At 37.2% G+C, this 27,316-nt stretch overlaps 2 protein-coding genes and 1 pseudogene across 3 annotated transcripts in view; 2 read left to right on the top strand and 1 right to left on the bottom strand.

Annotated features, from left to right (window-relative positions):
• Positions 1-2,730: 2,730 nt before the first annotated feature.
• Positions 2,731-6,001, bottom strand: LOC131818725 (peptidyl-prolyl cis-trans isomerase A-like; annotated as a pseudogene).
• A 243-nt stretch (positions 6,002-6,244) lies between these two features.
• CMTR2 (cap methyltransferase 2) lies at positions 6,245-13,442 on the top strand. Of its 2 annotated transcripts, none has more exons than XM_059150957.1 (2): positions 6,245-6,369; positions 9,902-13,442. In XM_059150957.1, exon 2 carries the CDS (start codon positions 9,921-9,923, stop codon positions 12,219-12,221), a length of 2,301 nt encoding a protein of 766 aa, XP_059006940.1. In that variant the 5' UTR covers positions 6,245-6,369; positions 9,902-9,920; the 3' UTR covers positions 12,222-13,442. The 2 variants fall into 2 exon arrangements, with proteins under 2 accessions (XP_059006940.1, XP_059006941.1); XM_059150958.1 differs by lacking the exon at positions 6,245-6,369 and adding an exon at positions 6,376-6,607.
• The window catches only part of HYDIN (HYDIN axonemal central pair apparatus protein), a 385,540-nt gene continuing 364,509 nt past the window's right edge, over positions 6,286-27,316 (top strand). The window contains exon 1 of the mRNA XM_059150954.1: positions 6,286-6,369. The gene's annotated coding sequence lies outside the window, so the exon portion shown is untranslated. The remainder of the gene's footprint in view (positions 6,370-27,316) is intronic.

Genomic DNA, 27,316 nt, shown 5'->3' with positions numbered 1-27,316 from the left:
GCTCTACCTAATAGTTGAATAGACAAATTGGTTATAATTTTTGCTGTATTTTCTCTTTTTAAGTGTATTTTAACGCTGTGTAAGAATTTTGGTCAAAATGCTATTTAAAGATCTAGTGAAGATCATCATGAGGGAAACTGGAATAATTATTAGCAAGTTTAAAAACTGCTGGCTTCTGGAATTTCCATATCCATGTTCCCTTCCTTGGCTTGCTGCCTTTAAATAATGGCCCATTCCATGTGTCGAGAAGAGAGTAAGTGGCCCACTGTGTGACCAAGAATGGGAACAATTTAAGATTGTGTAATGGTCAAAACCAAGCCTGAATGGGGTTCACCAAATCAAATAAATGGTTCAAATGACTGAGCCATAAGAACACAGGTCTGGTTGGCACCAAATCCAGTGCTGTTCCCTTCACACTCATTTAGTGGTTCTGATTCCTGTGCTAGATACTCATTGTATGTATGTATTTTTTTTTTAATAGGAAGCGATGCTATTCCTGCTTTTTATGATGTGAATCTGTATATTTCCCCCACTATTTTATCATGAAAAAATTTCAACAGAGGAATGTTGAACAAATGAGTGCACAGTCATAGAATCCACCATCTAGATTCTAAAAATTGTGGACATCACATGACACTTACTTCACCACTTATCCACTCTTCCGTCCGTTTATCTGTCCATCTTATGTGTGGTGCGTTTTGAAGTAAGGTGCAGAGGTCAGTACACTTCTCTCTAAATTCTTCAGCATATGGGTAACTAGAGTTCAATATTTGAATATTTGTTTATGGCTCTCTCTTTATTTCCAAGGTAACATTTGTGTTTAGTGAAATGCTCAAATCTTAATTACGCCATTTGATGAATTTCGACAGATACATATACTTTGTAACTTAAACCCCCTGTCTAGCTATAGAACATTTCAGACATCCCAGATAACTCCCTCTGGGATTTTGGAACCATGATTTATACATTGTTGCCCCACAGAACTGGTCTGGAGATGTAGTTAGAGACTCAGCAAGTTGACTTGTGATAAAGGGCCACAGTGCAGTTTTGTCTCTGTTTTCTTTGACACAGAAGTATAATCAGAGCAGGGACTGGAGAGCTGGTTGCTTTAATTCTTGTATGCTAATTATTTTCTCATTGTCATGCCAGTTGAGTATAAAGAATATTCAGGAGTTGGAAAAGAGTAACTAACAGTAGCTAGCTTCCACCCAAACACTTATGGATGTTAAAGTACATATTTAAAAGTTGGTACCAGGGGCGCCTGGGTGGCTCAGTGGGTTAAGCCGCTGCCTTCGGCTCAGGTCATGATCTCAGGGTCCTAGGATCGAGTCCCACATCGGGCTCTCTGCTCAGCAGGGAGCCTGCTTCCCTTCCTCTCTCTCTGCCTGCCTCTCCATCTACTTGTGATTTCTCTCTGTCAAATAAATAAATAAAATCTTAAAAAATAAAATAAAATAATATAAAAGTTGGTACCAAATGCATTCACATGAATGCATTTTTATCCAAATTTCCAAATACGTCAGTGCAGGGCTTGGTTATTTTCCTTGAACTTTTTAAAGTTTCAGATTCATTGTTTTTGCACCACACCCAGTGCTCCATGCAATCTGTGCCCTCTCTAATACCCGCCACCTGGTTCAGATACCAGTTTTATTTATTCCTAACATTTCATCTTTTCCCCCAATTTTGTAAACCCTCCTGCTCTTAGGATAAAAGAAATGAAATATCATTTTATTTTATTATTTATTTATTTATTTAAAGATTTTATTTATTTTATCAGAGAGAGAGGGGGAGAGAGCAAGCACAGGCAGACAGAATGGCAGGCAGAGGCAGAGGGAGAAGCAGGCTCCCCGCCGAGCAAGGAGCCCGATGTGGGACTCGATCCCAGGATGCTGGGATCATGACCTGAGCCGAAGTCAGCTGCTCAACCAACTGAGCCACCCAGGCATCCCTGAAATATCATTTTAAATAAAACTTCTGGCCTCATATAAGCATTTCTCACCATGAATGTGGATTATAAAGTTGTTTTTAAATTACTAGAGGCAATTTCTAGGAATTCTCTGCAGAACAGATTGGTCTTAGAATGAGGCAGAGCTAGGTCTAAACTCTGACTGTGCTTCTTACTGACTCCATGACCTTTGGCAAATTGCTTAATCACTTCGATCCTTGTTTATAAAAGTGGGACAATACGTGTATCTACTTCATGGAGTTGTTGAGAGGATTAAATGAATTTAAAAAGGCTGTTTTCAGTGCTAAGCACATATTATGTACTCAAAAACTGTTAGTTAATGTTGTGATTATTTTAGTAAAGACTGGCTTAGTATATGCTTTGTTGTTTGAAATACTCCTGATAATATTTATAAAGCTTAGGGAACATAGTAATTGTATTTAAGAGATCATATAGCCCTCATCTAGCATCTAATCCCCTAAAAGAACAATATCCACAGCTTTTCATTTTAAGTTAATATTGATCAAGAATCAGAGGTAAAAAGCAACCAACTCCCACCCATAGCTAAAATGAAAGATTCATGACACCAAAAGTTGGTGAGGATATGAAGGAACTAGAATTCTTTGTTGTTGTTTAGTTTTTATTTCATAATCATAAACTTAACTCTGTAATCTAAGTTGACTTGGAGGGGGATAAGGAAAATATGGAACCATGGAACTGCTCCAGGGAACACAAAGATCATAGGATATTTTCAGCAGATGGGGGTGAGGGGGTCCTCTCCTAAGCTACGGGAGGAAGAATCTGGTGCTTGAGATATGATACAAGTCAAATTTATTAGACTTGTCCACATCAGCAATGGTGATCTTCTTGGTGGTCTTGCCCTTCCTGGATCCAAGGTGTTCTGTGGCTGCTACAATATTCCTGCCCTCTCTCACCTTGCCAGAGACCACATCAAACGTGCCATCCAATCATTCAGTTTTGGCAGTGCAGATGGAAAACTGGGAACCATTTGTGTTGGGTCCGGCATTTGCCAAGGACAAGATGCCAGGGCCCATATGCTCCAGGATGAAATTCTCATCAAATCTTTCCCCCTAGATGGATTTGCTGCCAGGGCCATTATGGCGTATGAAGTCACCCTGTAAATCCTGGAATAATACTGTCAAAGCAGGTAATTTTATAACCAAATCCTTTCTCCTCAGTTCTCAGAGAATGCAAGTGTTCTGCCGTCTTTGGAGCTTTGTCTGCAAACAGCTCAAAGGAGATGCACCCCAAAGGCTCACTGTTCCTGGCAACGTCCAAGAACAAGGTAGGGTCGACTGTGGCTGGGTGGTGTCTACAAGGGCCAGAATTATTAGGTATGGTGAGTAGGAATGTAAAATAGTTCAAACACTTTGAGAAAACTGTTTGGAGGTTTCTTCAAAGTTACACATAGCTCTACTTACCCAAAAGTAAAGAAAACATATGCTTACAGAAATGTCTTGTGCTAGAATGTTCATAGCAGGTTTATTCATGATAGCCTCAAACTGGAAACAGAACTCAGATGTCCATCAACAAAAGAATAGATAACTAAATTATGGTCTATCCATACAATGACATACTAATTAGCAGTAAAAAAGGAATGAACGTCAAATATGTAAAACAACATGAATATTGAATCTTGACAGGGTGAATATTGACAGGGGTCAGGACGTGCTGCCCCAAAATATGGTGACTGGCATATGAAATATTTTAAGTTAAAGGAATTTGAGAAAAGGTAGGTTCAGGAAGGACCCTCTGACTTTGCCCTGAAGCAAGTCATAAGATCCTGATGTGAGACAGGCATTCCCTATAACTGGAGGAAAGGAACATCCTTATCTGAAGAGGGAAGAACTTCAAGAGGACTCTGGATGAACAGGCCTTGCTAAATTTCCCCGACTGTACTACTCTTAGCTCATACCCATTTGTCACACTTTCCCACAACTTTCTACTCCTCATTAAACTTAGTACAAAAATACTCAGATTTTTTTTTTAAGGATTTTATTTATTTATTTGACAGAGAGAGAGAGAGATCACAAGTAGGTAGAGAGGCAGGCAGAAAGAGGGGGAAGCAGGTTCCCTGCTGAGCAAAGAGCCTGATGTGGGGCTCGATCCCAGGATCCCAGAACCATGACCTGAGCTGAAGGCAGAGACCCAACCCTCTGAGCCACCCAGGTGCCGCCTAAATACTCAGATTTAACAGTTTCTCCAGATCTTCATTTCCTTGGGGGAGGCTCCCATGGCCCATTAAACATGTTAGTAAATTTACATGCTTTCCTCTTGTTAATCTATCTTCTGTTACAGAGCCCCAGCTGAGAATTTAGAAGGGTAGAAGGGAGAGACTATTTTTCTTCCCTACCAAAAAAAAAAAAAAAAAAAAAAAAAAAAAAGCTTACTGGGTGGAAATGGGCTGCAAAGAAACAAACTGTAATGACTGAATTCATATAAAATTCTAAAACAGGCAAAACTAAACTATGACCGTATGAAACAGAGCAGCGGTTGCTTCTTGGGAGTGGGAGATTGACTGGGAAGGAGATTAAGGGAACTTTCTGGAACATTTAATAGCTGTTTGGCAAAAGTAGTTGAATAGTGCCTGTAGGATTTCAGCATATGACTGCATATAATTAGAAAATTTAAAAAAAAGGGAGGGGGGGCAACTAACCTGTCAATTCGGAAGTTCTTGGGAGATCTTTTCTGTCCAAACAGCTTTCCATGGGTTGCTCCTCATGCTCTCCAAAACTTATATTTTTCCTTTTTTGTTTTTGCCAGTATAATGTATAATTGTAACTCATTACAGGGTTAGTTTACATTTCCCCAAAGACTAATGAAGTTGGGCATCTTTTCATGTGTTTATTGGACTTTTGAATATCATCTTTTAGAAGTGTTTGTTCTGGGACTTCTTTTTTTTTTTTTTGGCCCATTTTTTCCACTAGGAAAAAATTTTTTTTGTAGGAGTTATATATTTTGGATACAAGGCCTTTGTCATATGTATGTATTGTAAATATCTTCTCTCACTCTTATGTTGTCTTTTCACTCTCAATGGTGTCTTCTGGTGAATAAACATTCTTAATTTAATATGGTTCAATTTATATATTTTCCCTTTATGTTTAGTGCTTTTTCTGCTTTGTTGGAAACTTTTTGCCTAATTCAAGGTCACGAAGATGTTTTCTGCTGAAAGTGTTGCTTGACTTTTAAAATATAGATTGGTAACCCAAATGAAATATATTTTTATGATGGAGGTAAAAGTCCAAATAAATTTTTTTTCCATATGAATATCCAAATGACCTAGCACCATTTTTTTGAAAAGACAATTGTTTTCCCTCAATTGATGCACATTCTGGAGGACTTGTAAAATAATGTATTTTATATACATATATATATAATTTATATAAATGGTTCAAACTCTACACACAGTTCTGTTTTCCTATTTTTATGCAACACTGTTGACACACATAACCCATTATTAGCTGAATAGTATCCCATTATATGGACGTATCATGAAGAATTCAATTATTTCCCTAAAAGCAGACATTTAGAGTTTCCAGTTTTTGTTACTGCTGTTGTTAAGGTGCTGAAATGAACATTTTGTTCAAAGAGAGTGCCTGTTTGTTTCCGAAGGATAAAGTGCGAAGCGCGGGAATCCCCCAGCTCAGGTTGCAAGACCATTTTAAAGTTTGCCTTCTGTAAGGATTATGCCAGTTTTTATGCCCACCCACAGTCTAGAAACGTGTTTCATCATATTCTCGCCAAGAGTGGCCATTATCGATCTTTTTAATCTTTGCTAAATTAGGTGAAAAGGAAATTTATTGTTTTCATTTCCAACGTTTTTTTTTTAAATAGCTTAAAATTTTTTGTATATCCTTATTGGCTTTTTTACTTGTTTTGAATGGCCTGTTCAACTTTTCGCCCAATTTCCTTTGAGATTGTCTTTTCCTTACTAGTTTATAAGCATATATATGTTATAATAACAGAGTGTTCTCTTGCAGTTTCCGTTGTTTGGCTTTTAAGCTCATACCGTCCGACGCCGGTTTTAACTTGCATGACAAATCACCTTCTGCCTAACAGCCTTGAAAAGCCTTCACTGCCCAAAGGCCAGGTGGGCGGAGCCAGCGTGCTCTGGAAGGGTTGCCCCTCCCCTACTCACGGAGGGGGCGGGGACAAAAGACGCCCCGCCTCCGCGAGCACGCTCCGTTGCCATGGAAGCCGTGGGCGCGGATCTTGGCGCTTCCCAGCTTCAGTACCTGGCAGAGAAACGAAACCTAGGTAGCGAGGGCTTCGGGCGGCGAGAGTCGCCGGCGTGCGTAACGTTGACGCGTGACGCCAGCCCGGCCTCGAGGCGCGTGCGCAATGTGTCTTTCAGGGCCCTCGGGCCACTGTCTGCCGACGTTCGGCGGCGGCGCAACCTGGAGGTGGGTTCCCGCTTCTGGTGTGGCGGGGGCGGGCCAGGGCCTCATTCTCGGCCTCTCGGAGCGCCACCTACCTCTGCAGAGGCAGGGAGGCTGGGGGCGCCGCACACTTTAGGAGCGACCGTTCCGGGAAGCGGCCCGGCCCGGGAGCGGAAGTGGAGGATGGTTCCCTCGAGTGAGGAGAGAGCGTGAAGCGCTGCCTCTCTAGACTCGGGGGGGGCCGAGGTGGGCGTGAGCGAAGGTAATCAGACCCGGGTTCTGAGGCCGGGTCCTCCTGCGACTTTCCAGAGGCTGGGGCTGGGACGGAGGTTCCTCCAGGTTAGGAGGGCTCGGGCCGCTCGAAAGGAGCTTGGGACTCACTTCCATCAGGTGAAAGGTGATCGTGGGTGCCCCTGGCCCAAATTAAAGCGCTGGATACACTCTAGCTAATTATTTTCACCGTTGCTGGGAGGAGGAGTTGCCAGAAACACTTCTAAAACTCCTTTGTAAGCGTTAATTGGAGAGAGCACTGTTGATGAGATCTTGTGGGTTTTGTGTCAGGCCCACGAATTTTGCAGGTATTTCCTTTGTGGCTTCGAGCAGGGAGCTACAGGACTTTTCCACTCTAATCTGCAAAACAAGAATGGTAATGCTGACCCTCCAGGCAGAATTATGATGCCACAAAGCTCTATGGAGTGCTTAATGAAAGGGGCAGGGGAACATACGGAAACTTTTTCCCTTCTATTCTGTGAACCACGCGTTTTGTTGTTGTTTTTTATTTTTGGTCGTGCATTGAAGTGCTGGAGTGAAGTTGAAGTGAATTATTATGACTCCTATTCAGAACCTAATCAGAGGAGTGCCCTTTGTGCTAAGTATCATATACATTCATTTGTTCAATAAATACTGTGTGTTTACTGTGTACCAAGCACTGTTGTAACCTTGGGGTGATATAAATGAGTCAACAAAGCAAAGATCCTTGCCTTGTGGAGCTTAGATTCCAGTTTGGGGAAGACAAAAAATAAACATAATAAGCAAAATATAGTAGAAGGAAAAGAAAGTCATGGAAAAAGAAAAGTACAGCTAGACCCATACCTTTATGGTGGTGGTAGTGCAAGATGCAACTAGGGTGTCAGGGTAGATTTCATAGAAGAATTACACCTGAGTAAATATTCGAAAGAGATGAGGGAGTTAGCTATGCAGGCAGTCTGGAGGAAGAGGGTTCCAGGAAGAGGAATTGATCGAGACTTACAAGTTGCGCTGTATCTGGTGGTAAGTGAACAGGAATAAAACTTGTGTGGCTGGAGCAGAATGAATAAGGAGAATAATAGACAATTAGGTTAGTGACAATTAGGTTGGGGCTGGAGGGCAGAAATCTTCAAGGTCCTTGTAGGCTACTGTAAGGACTGTGGCATTTACTTTGAGTGAAATGGGGAGCCAAAGCAGGCAACGATAGAAGAGACCAGTAAGAAGGCTATGGCAGTAATCCAGCAGAGAATTGACAGTGTCTACAATCAGGAGGCTGGTAGCTGGAGGTTGGTGGCTTCTGGGAATTTGATAGGAGGAAACGAAGGTGGGATTATAGACCTGAGCATTATTCAAAATATACATATATATAGTCAATATCTACAATTTGTATATAAATATATCAGATATAGTCTTGAATTGTGTACCACAGGTGTAGTCCGGAAGAACAGAGGTGTGTTTGAATCACTTTAGTTTTTCTCATGTGAAGGTAGTTGTCTGTTAGCTTACGTAAGATTTCAGAGCTTATCTACAGCCATTAATTAGTATGCGAAATTAGACTAAAATCAGATATTTTTCCAAGATAGACTATAGTTGCCATCTAAACATGGTTGTAGTTTCCAGTAAGCACAGTGGAAATTAAGACAAAATAACTTGTAATAAACCTTCGCTTACTTTTGTTTAGTATTTTGTTGAATGTGACAATGCCTCATTTTTGCTTTCTTTCAGAAGTCTGTCTGAATATAGCTTCTAACTAAAAAAAAAAAAAAAAAATCTAAGAAAAAGTTATTGCTGGGCAAGTGTGACCATTAACTATACTTTACACGTATTGTAAATATACCGTCATGAACAGAAATGGCTGAGAAGATACTTGTTATTTCAATAAGCTTACAAGTTAGTTGAGTATACAGGGTTGTAAATAATTTAAACAAAACATAAGAGGATGAAAAAAGTGTGCTACAAGAACAGTACAAAATAAATGCTAATAAAATATAGTCTTTCGGGTATTGTGTTTATCGTGGCTCAGACTCACTTTTGTTTCCCATTTTAATCATGAAACATTGGCTTTTTGCGGGATGATGGTTGTGTTGTCAGTTTTTTGTGTTTTACTTTAGATTCCTTTTGAGAAACTGGTGTAGAATGCATTGAGTATACTAAGTAAATGCAGAGCTTAGGAACTTAAAGTGCCTATTAATTAACACTGAGCCAACAAGTACTATGTAATACTTACAGCTCTGTCTTCTGGGATGTGTAACTTAGGCCAACACTATGCCATTAAGCCATGCTTCTTTCCCTTATATCTCTTTCCTTCTCCAGTGTTTTTGGTTTCTTAGGCGGTGTTAGAACACAGAATGTACATTGACTTGTTTATAATTTGTAAATTCAATGAGGATATTTCTTCAATTTAAAGATCCTCTATCAAAGTGTGTTACATTTTGGTGGCAAGAGGATACAATATTTTATAGTGGAGGCATGGAGTTGTCTGAGCAGATAATAGAGGAATCTAGTTTAGAGACATGCCAGGTTGAGCTACAGTTCAGTTTCAGCATTGAGCTGAATAGAGGCTAACCAGTCAGGTACACCACAGTTAACAAGCAGTATGGTGATGAGTGTTAGTTGGTGGCCTGTAAAGGTGATTTGGTACTACATCACATGCGTACCAAAGTGCATGTCTTAGCAAAAGTGTGAGATCTGGATGGAGAATGTATCTGGCAGTTGTAAATAAGTATGTTGGCAGAGAGGCCTGGTATGTATACCAGTAATGGGTTCAGGTGTAGAATCTTTTCCTGGAAGGAGGTGAGATTTGAAGGAACTAAAAAAAGCTGAAAGTCACTTGTTAAAGCTTGGTCAAAGTTCGAGGAATGAATCTTAGTCTGACAGTGTGTTTGGGGCCGTGTGGGTGGTGTCTCAGCCATGGATAGAGGAAAATTTTGGGTAGGAGCTAGACAGATTATTCTGTTAATATGGGCCGCCATCACAGATGAATATTCGTTGGTATATGCTTTTTATATGCTAACATGTTTATCCTCACCTAAAAAAAAAATGATACCCTAACTTTTTAAAAATAAGAAACAGGCTCAAAGATGTAATTTGCCCAGGCCCACTTTTTAACTGTGGATTTGAGTTCAGGTCTGTTGGATGTAAAAGCCTTTACTCTTTCTTTATTCCAAATTGCTTCATTGTGTAACAGAATGTGCTGACATTAGTCTTCCCATTTTAGGTAGTTTGTCCTGGGTATGATCTGATTTGCTGTGGATGAGATTTCACTCACTAATAAATTTGATTCATTTAATTATGTGTTTTCTTTTTCTAGATTTTAATTTAATTTGAAAATGAGTAAGTGCAGAAAGCCACCACTGGGTTCAAGTCCTGAGACATTCAGCCCAGATGTTCTTGCTGACATTTTTGAACTCTTTGCCAAGAACTTTTCTTATGGCAAGCCACTTAATCATGAGTGGCAGTTACCAGATCCCAGTGAGGTTTTCACTTGTGATCACATGGAATTTAATACATTGCTTGATTTGAAGAACTCCCTAAATGAAGTAAAAAACCTACTGAGTGATAAGAAATTGGATGAGTGGCACGAGCACACTGCTTTCACTAACAAAGCTGGAAAAATAATTTCTCATGTGAAAAAATCTGTGAATGCTGAACTTTGTACTCAAGCATGGTGTAAGTTTCATGAAATTTTGTGCAGTTTTCCGCTTATTCCACAGGAGGCTTTTCAGAATGGAAAATTGAATTCTCTACACCTTTGTGAAGCTCCCGGAGCTTTTATAGCGAGTCTCAATCACTACTTAAAATCCCATCGATTCCCCTGTGATTGGAGTTGGGTAGCTAACACTTTGAATCCATACCATGAAGCAAATGACAATCTTATGATGATTATGGATGACCGACTTATTGCAAACACCTTGGGTTGTTGGTACTTTGGTCCAGATAACACTGGTGATATCATGACCTTGAAATACCTGACTGGACTTCAGAACTTTGTAAGCAACATGGCTCCTATTCACTTGATCACCGCAGATGGGAGTTTTGATTGCCAAGGAAACCCAGGTGAACAAGAAGCTTTAGTTTCTTCTTTGCATTACTGTGAAGTTGTCACTGCTCTGACAACTCTTGGAAATGGTGGCTCTTTTGTTCTGAAGATGTTTACTTTGTTTGAACATTGTTCCATAAACCTGATGTACCTGCTAAACTGTTCCTTTGACCAAGTCCATGTTTTTAAACCTGCTACTAGCAAGGCAGGTAACTCAGAAGTCTATGTGGTTTGTCTCCACTATAAGGGAAGAGAGGCAATCCATCCTTTGTTATCCAAGATGGTCCTGAATTTCGGGACAGAAATGACCCAGAAAGCTCTCTTTCCCCATCATGTGATTCCCGAATCCTTTCTTAAAAGGCATGAAGAATGTTGTATGTTCTTTCATAAATACCAGCTAGAGACTATTTCTGAGAATATTCGTCTGTTTCAGTGCATGGGAAAAGGGGAACAAACAAAGCTGAATAGTTTAAGGGACTGTGCTGTTCAGTATTTCATGCAAAAGTTTCAGTTGAAGCCTCTTTCCAGAAGTAATTGGCTAGTGAAAAAATCTAATATTGGTTGTAGTACAAATACAAAATGGTTTGGGCAGAGGAACAGATATTTTAAAACCTATAACGAAAGGAAAATGCTGGAAACCCTTTCATGGAAAGATAAGGTGGCCAAAGGATACTTTAATAGTTGGGCAGAAGAACATACTGTATATCATTCTGGGCAAAATTCTCTCTTAGAAGGGACAGCTTCCAGTCTTGAGTGTCACTTGTGGCATATTTTAGAGGGAAAGAAACTGCCAAAGGTAAAGTGTTCTCCTTTCTGCGATGGTGAAATTTTAAAGACTCTTAATGAAGCAATTGAAAAGTCATCAGGAGGAGCCTTGAATTTGGATTCCAAGTTCTGGCCCAAACAGCAGTTTTATTGTTCTTGTCACATTTTTACTGAAGAACTGATATTTTCTGAGTTGTTTAACCTAACCAAGTGCCTTCAGGATGAGGAGGTGGTAGAACCCAGCAACCAAATGAAGTGCCTGCTTGTGGGCTTTCCAACCCTCCATGATATCAAAACACATATACCACTGGAAGTTCACCTCTTGGAATCAACTGAACTCATGACTTTCAGCTGTTCATTGCTTCATGATGGAGACCCGACTTACCAGCAGCTGTTTCTGGACTACCTTCTACAATCATTGCAGCAGCTTCATACAGGGGATGTTATGATTTTGCCTGTACTTTCTTGTTTTACAAGATTTATGGCCGGTTTGATCTTTATACTGCACAGCTGTTTCAGATTCATCACATTTTCTTGTCCCACTTCTTCTGAGCCCCTGAAGACCTGTGCAGTCCTGCTGTGTGTTGGTTATCAGGACCTTCCAAATCCTGTTTTCCAGTATCTGCAGAATGTGAATGAATTGTTGAGCTCTTTGCTTAAATCTGACGCACCCCAGCAGGTTTTACAGTTTGTGCCAATGGAGGTGCTCCTTAAGGGGGCACTACTTGATTTTTTGTGGGATTTGAATGCTGCCATTGCTAAAAGGCATTTGCACCTAATTATTCAAGGAGAGAGAGAAGAAATCATCGGCAGCCTTCAGCTATGACGTTGAACTTGTCCTTTCTGAGATTTAACTTTATGGCTTCTTATGGTTTCCATTGTTAATTTCAGTCCTTTGCTATTTAAAAACCATTCATTTGGGGGAAGGGCCAACTTTTGCATCATTGAAAGTCTCATTATTTTGGGAAAACCACCAGCTAGTTCTGATCTCCTATACATGCCTGTAGGCATGGAGTTTGCCATATGGTGCAGTCTCTCCAGTGATGATATTCAGCCTCAGACACGAGATGTGTGTATACAGTTGGGATGGACACATGCATACTTACTTAAGCAGTTTACTTGGTCTTATTTATCTGTTTTAAGATTTGCACCCATGTGCCTTCCTTCAGATTAGATTTTTTCCCAACTGATTTCCTCATTGGCTAATGCTGTTAATAAATTGAGAGAGGTCTCTGATGAAAGGAGTGAACCACTCCTCAGCAGCACTGGTTCTTTAATACTGACCGTGTCACTTATGGATTCGGGGGAACTCCTCTTGCCAGATGTTCAGTATGTGCCATTCCTTGCCTTTAGGCCACTGACCCAGTTTACTTGTGTGGTTTAAATAAAGCTATGTGCTGTTTCCTGAATATTTAATGACCACAGCCATCCAGCTGGGAAGGATATCAGGACAGCTTCAAACCAAAGATCATGTTTAAAACAATGAAAAATCACTGTGTCTAGTACACACCTGTATCATGAAAAGTTTAATTTAGGAATGGTGTAGAAATCTTTAACTTCCGGGACATAATCTGTGAGCGAACAGATTTTTTTTAGATTGTAAAATATTGTGTATGGACTCCTTTCGGGGACATATGAATGTAATGAACAGAGTGAATCCTAAAGAAAAATTTTAACACTTCCAGAATGATGGCTCAGCATTCAAAACTTTTCAGTCTTTTTCTTTGAAAGTAGCACTTTACCAAAAGATTGACCATGAGATGGTCATTTTATCAGTTGTGTCTGATTTATTTTGAATTATATGTATTTGACGTGTAAATGAGCTATTCTGGCAAACTGTATTAAGCAGATCTTCATTACTTCGAAGTTCCACAAAGTGGGGAATGTTTATATTCTCACATGTGCGTTTTAGACATTTTTGTTAGTTATTAAAAAATAGATGTATTTTCTGATGTATTTGGTTGATAAATATTAATCTGAATTTTTTTCATGTTCTTTGCTATTTTGAGTTCCATTATAGATTCATGAATAAAGTCATTAGCAGAGAGATTTTGTGTTCGTCTTTTTTAAGGAGAATCATGGGGGAAGTTAAAAATATATCTTGGAAACATTTTTTTTAAAGGAAGGTTTGAATGGGAGTTAATGTTCCTTCATTTCCTCTGATTTGTATTCATTAAAATTTAGTCCTTAATATTGTAATATTTATAGAATTTCTACTTCAGGAAAGAAACTGAATACTGGTACTGGTGTTAAAACTTTCTTTTAAGCACTTCAAATAAGTGTTGAATGCTTTCGTGGTTTTTTGTTTTGTTTTATTTGTTTTATTTGTTTTTTTTTTACACTAAGCCATCTCTGTTGGAATACATAGCATAGTGGTGTATATTAGAATATATTTTGGTATTTAACTTGACTTTCGGAATCAGTTGCTGTTCATCTGATTTTTTTGGATTCACATTTGCTCCATAGGTGAGAATAGGACTTGAAGGTTCAGATTGAACTTGATGTGGATGACAGGTACCAATGACTTATAGGAACTTCTCTTTGAGAAAAAAGGGAGGAAAAGTGCTGTCCAAAAAATGAATGACAAGAAAACTGTAAGGTGAGACATGATTTATATAGTAAGATAGGGTTCTTTAAAAAAATTATTTTTGTAGATTTTGAGATTTTTAACTTAATTGTTGAAATTAAGAGTTTTGTTGAAAAAAGTATTTTACAACCAGAAAATGTAAACTTCATAAATGTGTTTTCTAAAAACTTAGATGAGAAACAGGTTTTATAAATTTAATTTTTCCACTGTTCATTTTTGTCCTCCCTAAGAAAAATATATTTTAGTGGAGGCCTTTATATATTATCCTAATGTTGCTTAAATATTTTAATGCATTGAAAATATCTTTTCTTGAGTAAATTAAACATCGAGTTTGTGGACTTTACTCCATCTTTAAAATCGTTTTTTTTATGTTTAAAAAGATCCAGAGATCTTGGAGTGGAATGAAAAGTATTTAAAATACTAGGAAGAATTGGAAGAAAAAGTTGTTCGATGCTTTTGTTATTTTACTTATTTTTGATGAGAATATACCTGCTCTTTAAAAATATGTAAACCTACTTTTCATTTCCAGTTGAACTCATAATAGTTAGACTGCTGTGGCATGGGTAAATGAAGTCAGTTAATCCCTTACATTCTCATATTTTTAGAAATTAAAATGTTGATTGTCAACCCAACCAAAATTTTATTTTCCATGTTTAAATACTTTTCCATATTTAAATTGATTTGAAAACAAAAGGGTAACACTTATACTTCATTTAGTGTATTTTTTTTGCTTTATTCTGAGATTAAAGTAAGAGATAAGACATTTTTAGTTTCAATTTTTTAAATTATTTGAAACAATAAACTATTATTTTTAAGTTAAGCAGCACAAAGATTTTACAGCATTAGATTTCTTTTGCTAATTTTTGTGTTCTAAAAAAAAAATTTATTAATTAAACTGGTATAATTAGGCCTTATTTAAATGTCCTTTGTTACCTGTTTAATACATTTTAAAGAAAACTTAGACTTAATGTAAATATTATCCTCTATTAAAATGATGAAAAATTATTATGTGTAGATGGTACAGATATGCAAGGCCTGGCTGAAAATTTATTACATAGTTACTATTGAAAACAGAGATTCAATTGTTCGATAATAGGCCTCCCCAGCCCTTTTCTATCTATTTTTTTCCCCCCCACTGGATTAAAATTTATTTCAGGCTGATCTTGGGAACAGAACTAACCATAAAACAAAAATTTCAGTATTCCCTAATGAATTTCTGTTGGGTGGAAAACATTTTTCAGAGCTGGCCTCATGATAGCAGGTGAACCAAAAGTGTATGATGTATAGTAACTCATAATAAGTAGCTATGTTTTAGGGCATGAATTTAAAGCAAAAATCCTGAAAATTTATAATGAGTTCCTACTATTTTGTACTTTCTGATCAATGTATTCTTTATATAAAGTAGCAATCTTTGAATATGGAGTTCTGTCCCCCCAATCTGTTATTTATATTTTCTTAATTTGAACCAATACAGAAGATCAAAGTAACTTACCTTTGGATAAGGGTAAGTTTATATGATAATGTTTTGGGAAGAGGAGAAGCTGCTTTATAACCACAGATATGGTGAAGTTGTCTGCTGTTTTTTGTTAGTAAAAATAGTTAGAAATGACCTGTCATTGAGCATGGGTTAGCATTTAATCTTACTCAAGTGAAAATTTTATTTAAAAGTCTTATCTGCTTCTGGTCACATACAGGTTGTATTCTCATTTACAAGTTGTACCCAGAGTAGTGTTTTCTCTAATTTTCTTGAGATTTTACTCTTTCTGTCTTTCCAGAGTATCTTTATAGACCCAGTGAGGTATAATTCTGTGTTTACTGTGTGCCAAGTGTAGCAGCATCAGTATAGTCTGTTACTGGACTTTTAATATAATTTATTATTTAAAATTGCAGCCACATTATTGATTTGTGGGCTAAATTTGTCATGATATAATTAAAACATTTGTAGAGATTGCTTTTTAAACTGTTTGTGTACATTTTGCCAAAAAGCTACTTTTACTAAAATGATTCCATAGACCTTTGTGGATAAATATATTTTATTTACCTTTGTATCTGCATCTTTTTGCTATTTAAACTTCTGCTTCAACACCAAATTATTTTACTGGGCAAGACAGATGTGCTTTTATGGTCTCGACTTTTGAGAATTTCTATTATTTACAGTGAATTTCAGGAGTGAAAAATTAGTCTACCTACTAGACCGGTTCAGAAACTTAAAAAGACGCACAAACATATCCTAGTGATTTTTTTTTTTTATTAGAGTAAACATCATTCCTGTAACTATTTGATAACTCCAGTAATATTAATCTCTTCCTGGAGCTGTTACACTTACTGCTTGAATCATTCAATCTGAGTATTACCTTAAATAAAGCAATATTACATTGTTCCTTTTTTTCCCACCATTCTTTCATTTTCTTTCCAGAATTATAAATTCAAGGGCAGAGTGCTATGGCATATATTTATTTTATATTTCATATTGTCAGTACAGGTGTTATTTTATATTTTGTGTAGTCAATATATGTGTCTTCAGAATACTCTTTTTTTATTATATAAAATTTACAAACATACACAAAATTAAAATCATATTAACAATCCTTGGCCAGGTTCCATAACCACCAACATTTTGCTTAACTTGCTTTATCCTCCTACCTTTTTTTTTTTTTTTTTTGGAGTATTTGAAAACAAATTCATGGAATCTTAAACAGATAAGGACTTTATTGCATGTGACAAAATTAATATCACCCAATACTTAGTCCATGTTCAAATTTTCCAGGTTGTCTCAAAAGTGCCTTTTTGTGGTTGGTTTAAATAAAGATCCAAATAAGGCTGGCACATTGTATTTGCTTAATGTGCCTCTGAAGTCTCTCTATATAAAAGTCCCTCACCCTGTTCTGTAGCCCCAACATTTTCTTTTCTATGCCATGTTAACTGGCCTGTGCTTTCCCTCATGCTGAATTTGATTATGTTTTGATTTGTATCTCTATGCCACATATTTCTTATAAATTGGTAGTTAGAGGTAGAGGATTGATTACCTTTGGCAGGAAAACTTTGTAAATGGCACTGTGTACTTTTCGTCAGATCAGGAAGCACAAAATGGCTAGTTGCCCCATCTCAGTGACATTAAGGTCAGTTGGATTCAAATGTCAAACTTATTTATACACTGCATTTTTCTGTTGATCTTTCTTTTTCTTTTTCTTTTTTTTAAAGATTTTTTTTATTTGCGAGAGATCACAAGTAGACAGAGAGGCAGGCAGAGAGAGAGAGAGAGAGAGAGAGAGAGAGAGAGGCAGGCAGTCTCCCTGCTGAGCAGAGAGTCCGATGCAGGACTGGATCCCAGGACCCTGAGATCATGACCTGAGCCAAAGGCAGCGGCTTAACCCACTGAGCCACCCAGGCGCCCTCTGTTGATCTTTCACTTCATCATTTTATATTTAATAGGTAGTGATACTTAGCTCTATTAGAGTTTGCAAGTTATTGATTAACAACATTTCTTCAGTTATTAACTGGACTTTATAATATGTACTTGAAGTCATCATCATTTGCTTTTTAAAAATAGTTTATTCAGGAAAAAACATGGAAAAAGTGCTTCATTTTGTAGAACACTTTATCAGTTTTCAGAAAAATAAGATGATGTTTTAGCAACCCTCAAAGGTGACTAATGAAATTTTATTTGGTGGTTTTTAAACTATCCTGAGGATTTCTTGGATGGTTGTGTATTTGATGTATTTTAACCAGTTACAAGTACTGTTCTCATTTGATGCTCAAATTATCCTATTTTGACTTGGGTGGGTGAGCGATGGGGCTCCTTCAGGTTAATACCTATGTCATTTTTTACATAATTTAAACAGCCTTTGAAAGCTTCTCTGCTTTCTGGCACAACATATGCCCGTGTCATCTATATTTCTGCCCAGACCTGATTTCATCCTGACCTTAATGGGAATGTCTACAGTGCAGCGGATCTCAAGACTCTTTTACTCTCTTAAAAATTACTGAAGAATCCAAAGAGCTTTTGTCCATTGGAATTTTATCTTTTGGGATGTTCCATGTTAGAAGCTAAACCTCATAAAAATTTTAAGTTTCATTAATTGAGAAATAACAGTGGTAAAAGTACTGTGTTAACATAAACATATTTTACAAAAAATACTTTCAAAACAAAAGTTAGAAGCAGGGTAGTGTTTACATTTTTGCAGATCTTTTTTGTCTTATAGTAGAAGACAGATTCTCATATTCATTTTACATTCAGTCTGTTTGCACTACATTGTTTTAGTTGAAGTACTTAAGAAAATCTGGACTTCAATAGGTAGTTGGAAAAGGAAGGTGTATTTTAATAACCTTTTCAGATAATTATGGATGTTCTTTGATGCTCTTCCAAAACTTGACAGGTGATAAAGTTGATTGCAAAGAAGAATCTTAAACTATATTAATGAGACTTTTTGTACTCTGTTAAAGTCCATTGGTCTGTCTTGTACTTTGAAGGGATTGCTTACATGTGGTTTTGTAACCCCACACATTCGTCATTTGGAAAATGCGTTCATTGAGTTATGCAGATCTTGCAAATGTTTTTGACATAATTTGATTTATATGGTACCCCAAAAAAATCACTTTTTAAACTCACTGCCGATCTTTTTTTTTTTTTTTTTTTGGATTGTTTATTTCTGCTTATTTAAAATTAAAAAAAAATTTTTAATTAACATATAATGTATCATTAGCCCCAGGGGTACAGGTCTGTAAATTGCCAGGTTTACACACTTCACAGCATTCACCATAGCATATACCTTTCCCAATGTCCATAACTCAACCACCCTCTCCCTACCCTGCTCCCCCCGGCAATCCTCAGTATGTTTTGTGAGATTAAGAGTCTCTTATCCCATCTTGTTTCATTTATTCCTTTCTTACCCCCCCACCCCCGCCGCCAAATTCCCCACTTTGCCTCTCAACTTCCTCATATCGGAGATCATAGCAATCGCACTACTGGTATTTACCCTAAAGATAAAAATGTAGAGACCCGAAAGGGCACATGCACCCGAATGTTTATAGCAGCAATGCCCACAATACCCAACTATGGAAAGAACCTAGATGTCCATCGATAGATTAATGGTTAAAGAAGATGTGGTTGGTATATATATATATATATATATATATATATATATATATATATATATATATATATACACACACACACAATGGAATACTATACAGTCATCAAAAGAAATGAAATCTTGCCATTTGTGACGATGTGGATGGAACTAGAGGGTATTATGCTGAGCGAAATAACTCACTGCTGATCTTATCAGAAAAAAATCTAAGTATTGAGAAGCTGTCGAACTCAGGGTGGTGGACAAAAATTTTCTAAAATTTTAATTTTTGTTTGAATGCTTGAATTCTCTCTAAGCGACAACATTGTCAGTTTTCCTTGAAGTGAGAGATCACCTTATTAATTATTAAGGAAATATCTGTCGAATAATTATTAAGGAAATATTTGTTGAATGAATACAAACTATAATTACCAACTATATAATAGCTATAGTTTGTCTCCCAGTTATTCTTCCAAGTAAATACTATGTTCCATGAAAAATACACAATTTCAGGGCACCTGGGTGGCTCAGTGTGTTAAAGCCTCTGCCCTCAGCTCAGGTCATGATCCCAGGGTCCTGGGATCGAGCCCTGCTTGGGCTCTCTGCTCAGCAGGAAGCCTGCTTCCCCCTGTCTCTCTACCTGCCTCTGCCTACTTGTGATCTCTGTCTTTCAAATAAATAAATAAAATCTTTAAAAAAAAAAAAAAAGAAAAGAAAAATACACAATTTCAGTTTGCAACTCGGTTGCAAAAATGCTTTTCCTGGGGACAGCCATTCTACGTTGGTATGCAGTGGAAATGCTTTATATATATTTCCCATTTCTTCACCTAGAATATTTAAGTCATTTGCTCAAGGGTCAAAACTTACTAAGTTGGATTATTTTTACTACTTCAGGATATCTTAAGTTAAAAAATCACTTTTTTTCTACTGCCACGAATATGTGCATTGAAGAATGCAATGACAACTTAGAGGAGTTTATTGCCACTACCTTGATTTGTGCTAAGGCACCAGCAGTTTTTTCCAACACTGCTTTTGGCTCATCATAGTATAAAGCGGAAATACATAATGTCTTGTTTTGGATACACAGACCATAATTTGAGAACTGCTATCCTAGTCTATTCCCATTGTATCAGCTACTAATTTTTAAAAATGTATTTATTTTTTAAAAATTAAAGTTTATTTTAATATTATTTACATTCATGAGTTATTCCTATTTTTGAGGCTTTTATTTTTTATTTATTTATTTTTAAGATTTTATTTATTTATGTGACAGAGAGATTACAAGTAGGCAGAGAGGCAGGCAGAGAGAGAGGAGGAAGCAGGCTCCCTGCAGAACAGAGAGCCCGATGTGGGACTCGATCCCAGGACCCTGGGACGGTGACCTGAGCCGAAGGCAGAGGCTTTAATCCACTGAGCCACCCAGGTGCCCCTGAGGCTTTTAAAAAATATTAATGTTCAGTTTTTCCATTGCTAAAATCTGTGGAGATAAGTATATTTTCCTCTTTAGTTCTTTTTTTAAAATTTTATTTTATTGTGTTAGCCATCATATAGTACATCAGTAGTTTTTGCAATAGTGTTCTATGATTCATTGTTTGCATATAACACCCATGCAAGTGCTCCATGCAATACATGTCCTCCTTACTACCCATCACTGGGCTCACCCACCCCCCACCCCTCCTCTCTGAAACCCTCAGTTTGTTTCCCAGAGTCCATAGTCTCTCATGGTTTGTCTTCCCCTCTGATTCCCCTGACCCCTTCAGTTTTCCCTTCCTTTTGCTAATGTCCTCCATGCTATTCCTTATGTTCCACATATAAGTGAAACCATATGATAATTTACTTTCTCTGCTTGACTTATTTCCCTCAGAATATTCTCTGGTTCCATCCATGTCATGGCAAATGGTGGGTATTCATCCTTTCTGTTGGCTGAGTAATATTCCATTGTGTATATGGACCCCATCTTTATCCCTTCACCTGTTGAAGGGCATCTAGTCTCCTTCCACAGTTTGGCTATTGTGAACACTGTTGCTATGAACATTGGGGTACATGTAGCTCTTCTTTTCGCTACATCAGTATCTTTGGGGTAAATACCCAGTAGTGCAATTACTGGGTCATAGGGTAGCTCTGTTTTTAATTTTTTGAGGAATCTCCACATTGTTTTCCAAAGTGGCTGCACAAGCTTGCATTCCTGCTTACAGTGTAAGAGGGTTCCCCTTTTTCCACAACCTCTCCAACATTTGTTGTTTCTTGCCTTGTCAATTATTACCATTCTAACTGGTGTAAGGTGATATCTCAGTGTGGTTTTGATTTGACTTTCCCTGATGACTAATGATGTTGAACCTTTTTTCATGTATCCATTAGCCATTTGTATGTCTTTGGAGAAGTGTCTGTGCATGTCTTCTGCCCATTTTTTGACTTGATTGTTTTTTGGGTGTTGAGTTTGAGAAATTCTCTCTTTTTTTTTTTAAGATTTTATTTATTTATTTGACAGAGAGAGATCACAAGTAGGCAGAGAGGCAGGCAGAGAGAGAGAGGAGGAAGCAGGCTCCCTGCTGAGCAGAGAGCCCGATGCGGGACTCGATCCCAGGACCCTGAGATCATGACCTGAGCCGAAGGCAGCGGCTTAACCCACTGAGCCACCCAGGCGCCCCAGAGTTTGAGAAATTCTTTATAGATTTTGGGTAATAGCCCTTTATCTGTAGTGTCATTTGCAAATATCTTCTCCCATTCTGTGGGTTGCCTCTTTGTTTTGTTGACTCTTCCATTTGCTGTGCAGAAGATTTTATTTTGAAGTCCCAAAAGTTCAGTTTTGCTTTGTTGCCTTTGGAGACATGTCTTGAAAGATGTTGCTGTGGCCAATGTCAGAGAGGTTTCTGCCTATGCTCCCCTTAAAGATTTTGAATGATTCCTGTCTCACATTGAGGTCTTTCATCCATTTAGAGTTTATTTTTGTGTATTTATCTTGTGTATGGTGTAAGAGAATGGTTGAGTTTCATTCTTCTGCATGTGGCTATCCAATTTTCCCAGCACCATTTGTTGAAGAGACTGTCTTTTTTCCATTGGATATTTTTTCTGGCTTTGTCAAAGATTTTTTTTTTTAAGATTTTATTTATTAATTTTACAGAGATCACAAGTAGTCAGAGAGGCAGGTAGAGAGAGAGGGGGGGAAGCAGGCTCCTGCTTTCTTTGTAATTTTGACTCTAACACAGTATTATTAAATATATATTATATATGTATCATGTATGTTTTGTGTGTGCCCCCCCCCCCCCGATGTGGGGCTCGATCCCAGGACCCCGAGATCATGACCTGAGCCGAAGGTAGAGGCTTAACCACTGAGCCACCCAGGTGCCCCACTTGGTCAAAGATTATTTGACCATAGAGTTGAAGATATATAGCTCGGCTCTCTATTCTGTTCCCTTGATCTGTTTTTGTACCAGTACTGTGCTGTCTTGGTGATCACAGCTCTGTAATATAGCTTGAAATCAGGGAATGTGATGTCCCCAGCTTTGTTTTTCTTTTTCTACATTTCCTTGGCGATTCCAATTCTTTTCTGGTTCCCTACAAATTTTAGGATTGTTTGTTCCAGCACTTAGAAAAGTAGTTCTATTAAAGTGATTAATTAATGGATTTCCAAATACTGAACCCCTCTTAAATTTCTGGAATAAACACTACTTGATCATGATGGGTTTTTGGATTGTGTTTGCTAATATTTTATTTATAATTTTTGCATTAATATTAATAAATGAGATTGGCTTATAGTTATTTTATTATGTAGTATTTGGTTTTAGAATTGATGTTAAATTTGCATTATAAAAATAATTTGGATGTTGTTTCAGTGCTCTGAAATGGCTTAAGCAGTGTTTACATAATCTGATTTTTACAAGTTTAGTGGATTTCTTTGTGAAACTGACTGAGTCTACTGTCTTTTTGTCAGAGGAGCTCTTTTATGACTTTCTATTTCTGTTTTTCTTTTTACATAATTCACTTGTTTAGAATGTTGTTTATTTCATCTATATATTATTTAAAATGTTTTTATTTCATTCATATAGTTGTACAAAGTAGTCTCATGATTTAAAAAAAAATCCCATTTTGACCTTATTTCTTTTGTGTGCTTGTGCTTTCTTTTAGAAATCAAGTTAACAATTTCTGTTTTGTTGATTAGTTTTCAGAGAATGAGCTATTTTGGTTTACTAACTGTTTTTTTCTAACTCCTTGATTTATTTCTAAAAATTAAGATATAATTGACATGTAATATTATATTAGTTTCAGATATATAACATAATGGTTCAATATATATATATATATATATAGTGAAATGATCATCACAACAAGTTTAACATTTATCACTGTACAGTTATAATATTTTTCTTATAAGAAAGGTCTGCTTTCTTTGTAATTTTGACTCTAACACAGTATTATTAAATATATATTATATATGTATCATGTATGTTTTGTGTGTGTATGTGTGTGTGTGTGTATTTATTTTTGGATGAAACTCCTGCCTCTGGGGTGCCTGGATGGATCAGTTAGTTAAGCATCTGCCTTCGGCTCAGCTCATGATCCCAGGGTCCTGGGATGGACCCCCTCATTTTGCTCCCTCTCCTATATGCTCCTGCTCTTTCTATTTCTGTCTCTTTCTCTGAAATACAGAAATAAAAAATCTTAAAAAACAAAACAAAACAAAACCCCTGCCACTGGCAAACACCAATCTGTTCTCTGTATTCATGAGCTTGTTTAAATTTTTAAAAATATTATGCATATAAATGAGATCATATGGTATTTATCTTTTTCCATCTGACTTATTTCACTTAGCATAAAGCCCTTAAGGTCTATCACGTTGTTGCAAATGGCAGGATGTCCCTTTTTTAAAATGGCTGAATAATATTTCATCATCTTTATTCATTCACCCATCAGTGGACACTTAGGCTATTTCCATGTTTTGGGTATTGTGAATAATGCTGCAATGAACATGGGAGTGAAGACATCTTTTTGAGGTAGCGTTTTTGTTTCTTTCAAATTAAAAACTCAAGTGGAATTGCTGGATCATATGATAGTTTTGAGGAACTTCTACACTGGTCCAGTGGAGTAAAACATAGAGGCTGCACCAATTTACATTCCCACCAACAGTGCATGCGCATTCCTTTTCCACATCCTCACCAACATTTATTTCTTATTTTTTTGGTAATATCCATTCTAACAAGTGTGAGGTAATATCTCATTGTGGTTTTGGCTTGTATTTCCCCAATGATAAATAATGTTAAGTGTCTTTTCATGTACCTATTTGCCATCTCTATGTCTTTGGAAAAATGTCTATTCAGATCCTCTGCCCATTTTTTAATTAGGTTGTTGTTATTTTGCTCTCAAGTTGTTTGAGTTCTTTATGTACTTTGGATATTAACCCCTTATCTAATATATTATTTGCAATTATTTTCTCCATATCCATGAACATGGAATATCTTTCCATTTATTTGTGTCTTCTTTAATTCTTTCATTATTGTCTTATAGTTTTCAATGTATAGGTCTTTTACCGCTTTGGTTAAATTTATTCCTAGGTATTTTATTTTATTTTTTGACACAGTTGAAAATGGGATTGTTTTCTTAATTTTTCTTGTGTTAGTTTGTTATTAGTGTATAGGAACATAATAGATTTTTGTATATTGATTTGGAATCCTACAACTTTATTGAAATTTTTTTTACTAGCTCTCACAGTTCTTTGGTAGTCCTAATATTTTCAGTTTATAATATGTCAATCGCAAATAGTGACAGTTTTACTTCTTTCTTTCCAATTTGGATGAATTAAAAAAAAAACACCATTTACTAGAGAGAGAGAGAGAGCATGAGTGGGAAGAAGGGCAGAGGGAGAGGGAGAGGGAGAAACAGACTCTCCACTGAGCAGAGAGCCCAACACTGCCAGATCCCAGGAACCTGGGTTCATGACCTGAGCTGAAGGCAGTTGCTTAACTGACTGAGTCACCTAGGTGCCCCATGGGTGACTTTTATTTCTTTCTCTTGCGAAGTGCTCTGGCTAGGATTTTTGATACTGTTTTGAACAAAAGTGGTGAGAGTGGGCAACCTTGTCTTATTCTTGATCTTAGAGAAAAGATTATAGTTTTTCACCACTGAATATGACATTAGCTGTCGGACTGTCATTTATGGCTGTTATGTTGATGTATGTTCTCTCTATACTCAACTTGTTGAGAGTTTTGATTATAAGTAAGTGTTGAAATTTGTCAGATGTTTTTTTCTACATGTATTGAGATGATCATATGATTTTCACCTTCATTTTGTCAATGTAGTATAAAATGTTAATTGGCTTGTAGATGTAGAACCATCCTTGCAGCTCTGGAATAAATCCCATTTGCATAGTGTGTGATTTTTTTCATGTATTGTAGAATTTGGTATGCTCATATTTTATTGGGGATTTTTGCATCTATGTTCATGACAGATTTTGGCCTGTAGTTTTCTTGTGTCATCCTTGTCTGCTTCTGGTATCAATAGTGACAATAGTAACAATAATGCTGGCCTTGTAAAATGAGTCTGGAAGTGTTCCTTCCTCTTCTGTTTTTTTTTTGGAGTTTGACAAGAGTTGGTATTAATTCTCCTTTAAGTATTTTGTAGAATTACCAGTGAATTACTGTCTGGTCCTGGACTTTTGTTTTTTTGGTGGTTTTTATTACTGATTCAGCCTTCTTACTAGTAATCTGTTCAGATGTTCTCTTTTCATGATTAGTTCTTGGTAGGTTGTATGTTTCTGGGATTTATCCATTTTTTCTAGGCTGTCTAATTTGTTGGTATGTATTCATAAAGTCTCTTAGGATCCTTTATTTCTGTGGTATCAGTTGTAATGTCTCCTCTTTCATTTCTGATTTTATTTGAGCCCCTTCTCTTTTTTTTCTTAGTGTAGCTAAAGTTTTGTCGTATTAGTTTATTTTTTAAGAAAAATAACTCTTAGTTTCATTAATCTTTTCTGTTATCCTTTTAGTCTACTTCATTTATTTCCACTTTGATCTTCATTTTTTCTTTCCTTCTTTTAATTTTGGGCTTTGTTTATTCATTTTCTCATTCCTTGAGGCTCAAGAGTAAGTGATTTATTTGAGATTTTTCTTGTTACTTGAGATAGGCATTTATTGCTGTGAACTGTCTAAGAACTGCTTTAGCTGTATTCCACATATTTTGGTATGTTGTATTTCCATTTCCCTTGGTCTGAAGGTGTATTTTGATTTCCCTTTTGATTTCTTCTTTGACCCATTGGTTTTCTAGTAGCATGTTGTTTAATCTCCACAATTTTAGAATTTTCCTGTTTTCCTTTTACAATTAATTTCCAGTTTCATACCACTGGATTGGAAAAGATGCTTGATCTTTTTTCAGTCTTTAAATTTATTGACTTGTTTTGTGTCCTAACATGATCTGTCCTGCAAAATGTTCCATGTGTGCTTGAAAAGAACATGTCTTTTGTTGCTTGTGGATGCAATGATCTGTATAATATATCAAGTCCATGTGATTTAATGTGTTTTTTTAAGGCCAGTGTTTTGTTACTGATTTTCTGTGTGGATAATCTATCCATTGATGAAAATAGAACATTGACGTCCTTTGCTGCTATTGTATTGCTGTCTAACTCTCCCTTTATCTCTGTTAATATTTACTTTACCTATTTAGGTGCTCCTATGTCAGGCCTCCCGTGGCAGTGTAGGCAATGACTGGAGTCAGGGCCATCTCTGAGTCTACAAGCCATTCTGGGGGCCTTAACTATCTACATGCAGATGGGGAGCAGCTGTGGGGCCCTGCGCTGGCATCTTGCATGCACATAGCTGTTGAAGCTGATGCTGGCAGTGTGGACCTGGGTTTTGGTGTGGAGGGAGCATGGAAGGACTCAGGTAGCTGATATCTGTGAGCCTAAAAACCTGCAGGGTGAAAATATCATGGCAAAATCTGCAGGACATCTGTCTGCAGGGGCTGTGCTAGCTTTTGGCTTCCTCAGCAATAAAGCTGGTGGGGACCTCTGTGAAGCAGTCTGCTGAGGTCTGTAATGAAATTCTCAGCGAAGAAAGCCAGGGTTGGGTCTGTAGCATCTGCAAGGGCTGTTGAGGTCCTTATTCCTGAAGATTTTTGTGGTCCTCTGCAGAGCAGGCCACTAGGAACCACAGTTGATCACACTGTGAGTGATATTGGGAGCCCCTGCCCTTGTTCGTTGTTCCTAGCCATTTCTAAAGGTCTCAGCTTTGCTGGTTTCTGGGGAGGGTAAAACTGAAGTGGGTTCTTTGTGCAGTG

Source organism: Mustela lutreola, chromosome 16 (assembly GCF_030435805.1).
Source record: "Mustela lutreola isolate mMusLut2 chromosome 16, mMusLut2.pri, whole genome shotgun sequence".
NCBI classification, from domain to species: domain Eukaryota; kingdom Metazoa; phylum Chordata; class Mammalia; order Carnivora; family Mustelidae; genus Mustela; species Mustela lutreola.
Note: the sequence above shows the minus strand (reverse complement) of the source record. Positions and strands in the feature narration are given on the sequence as shown.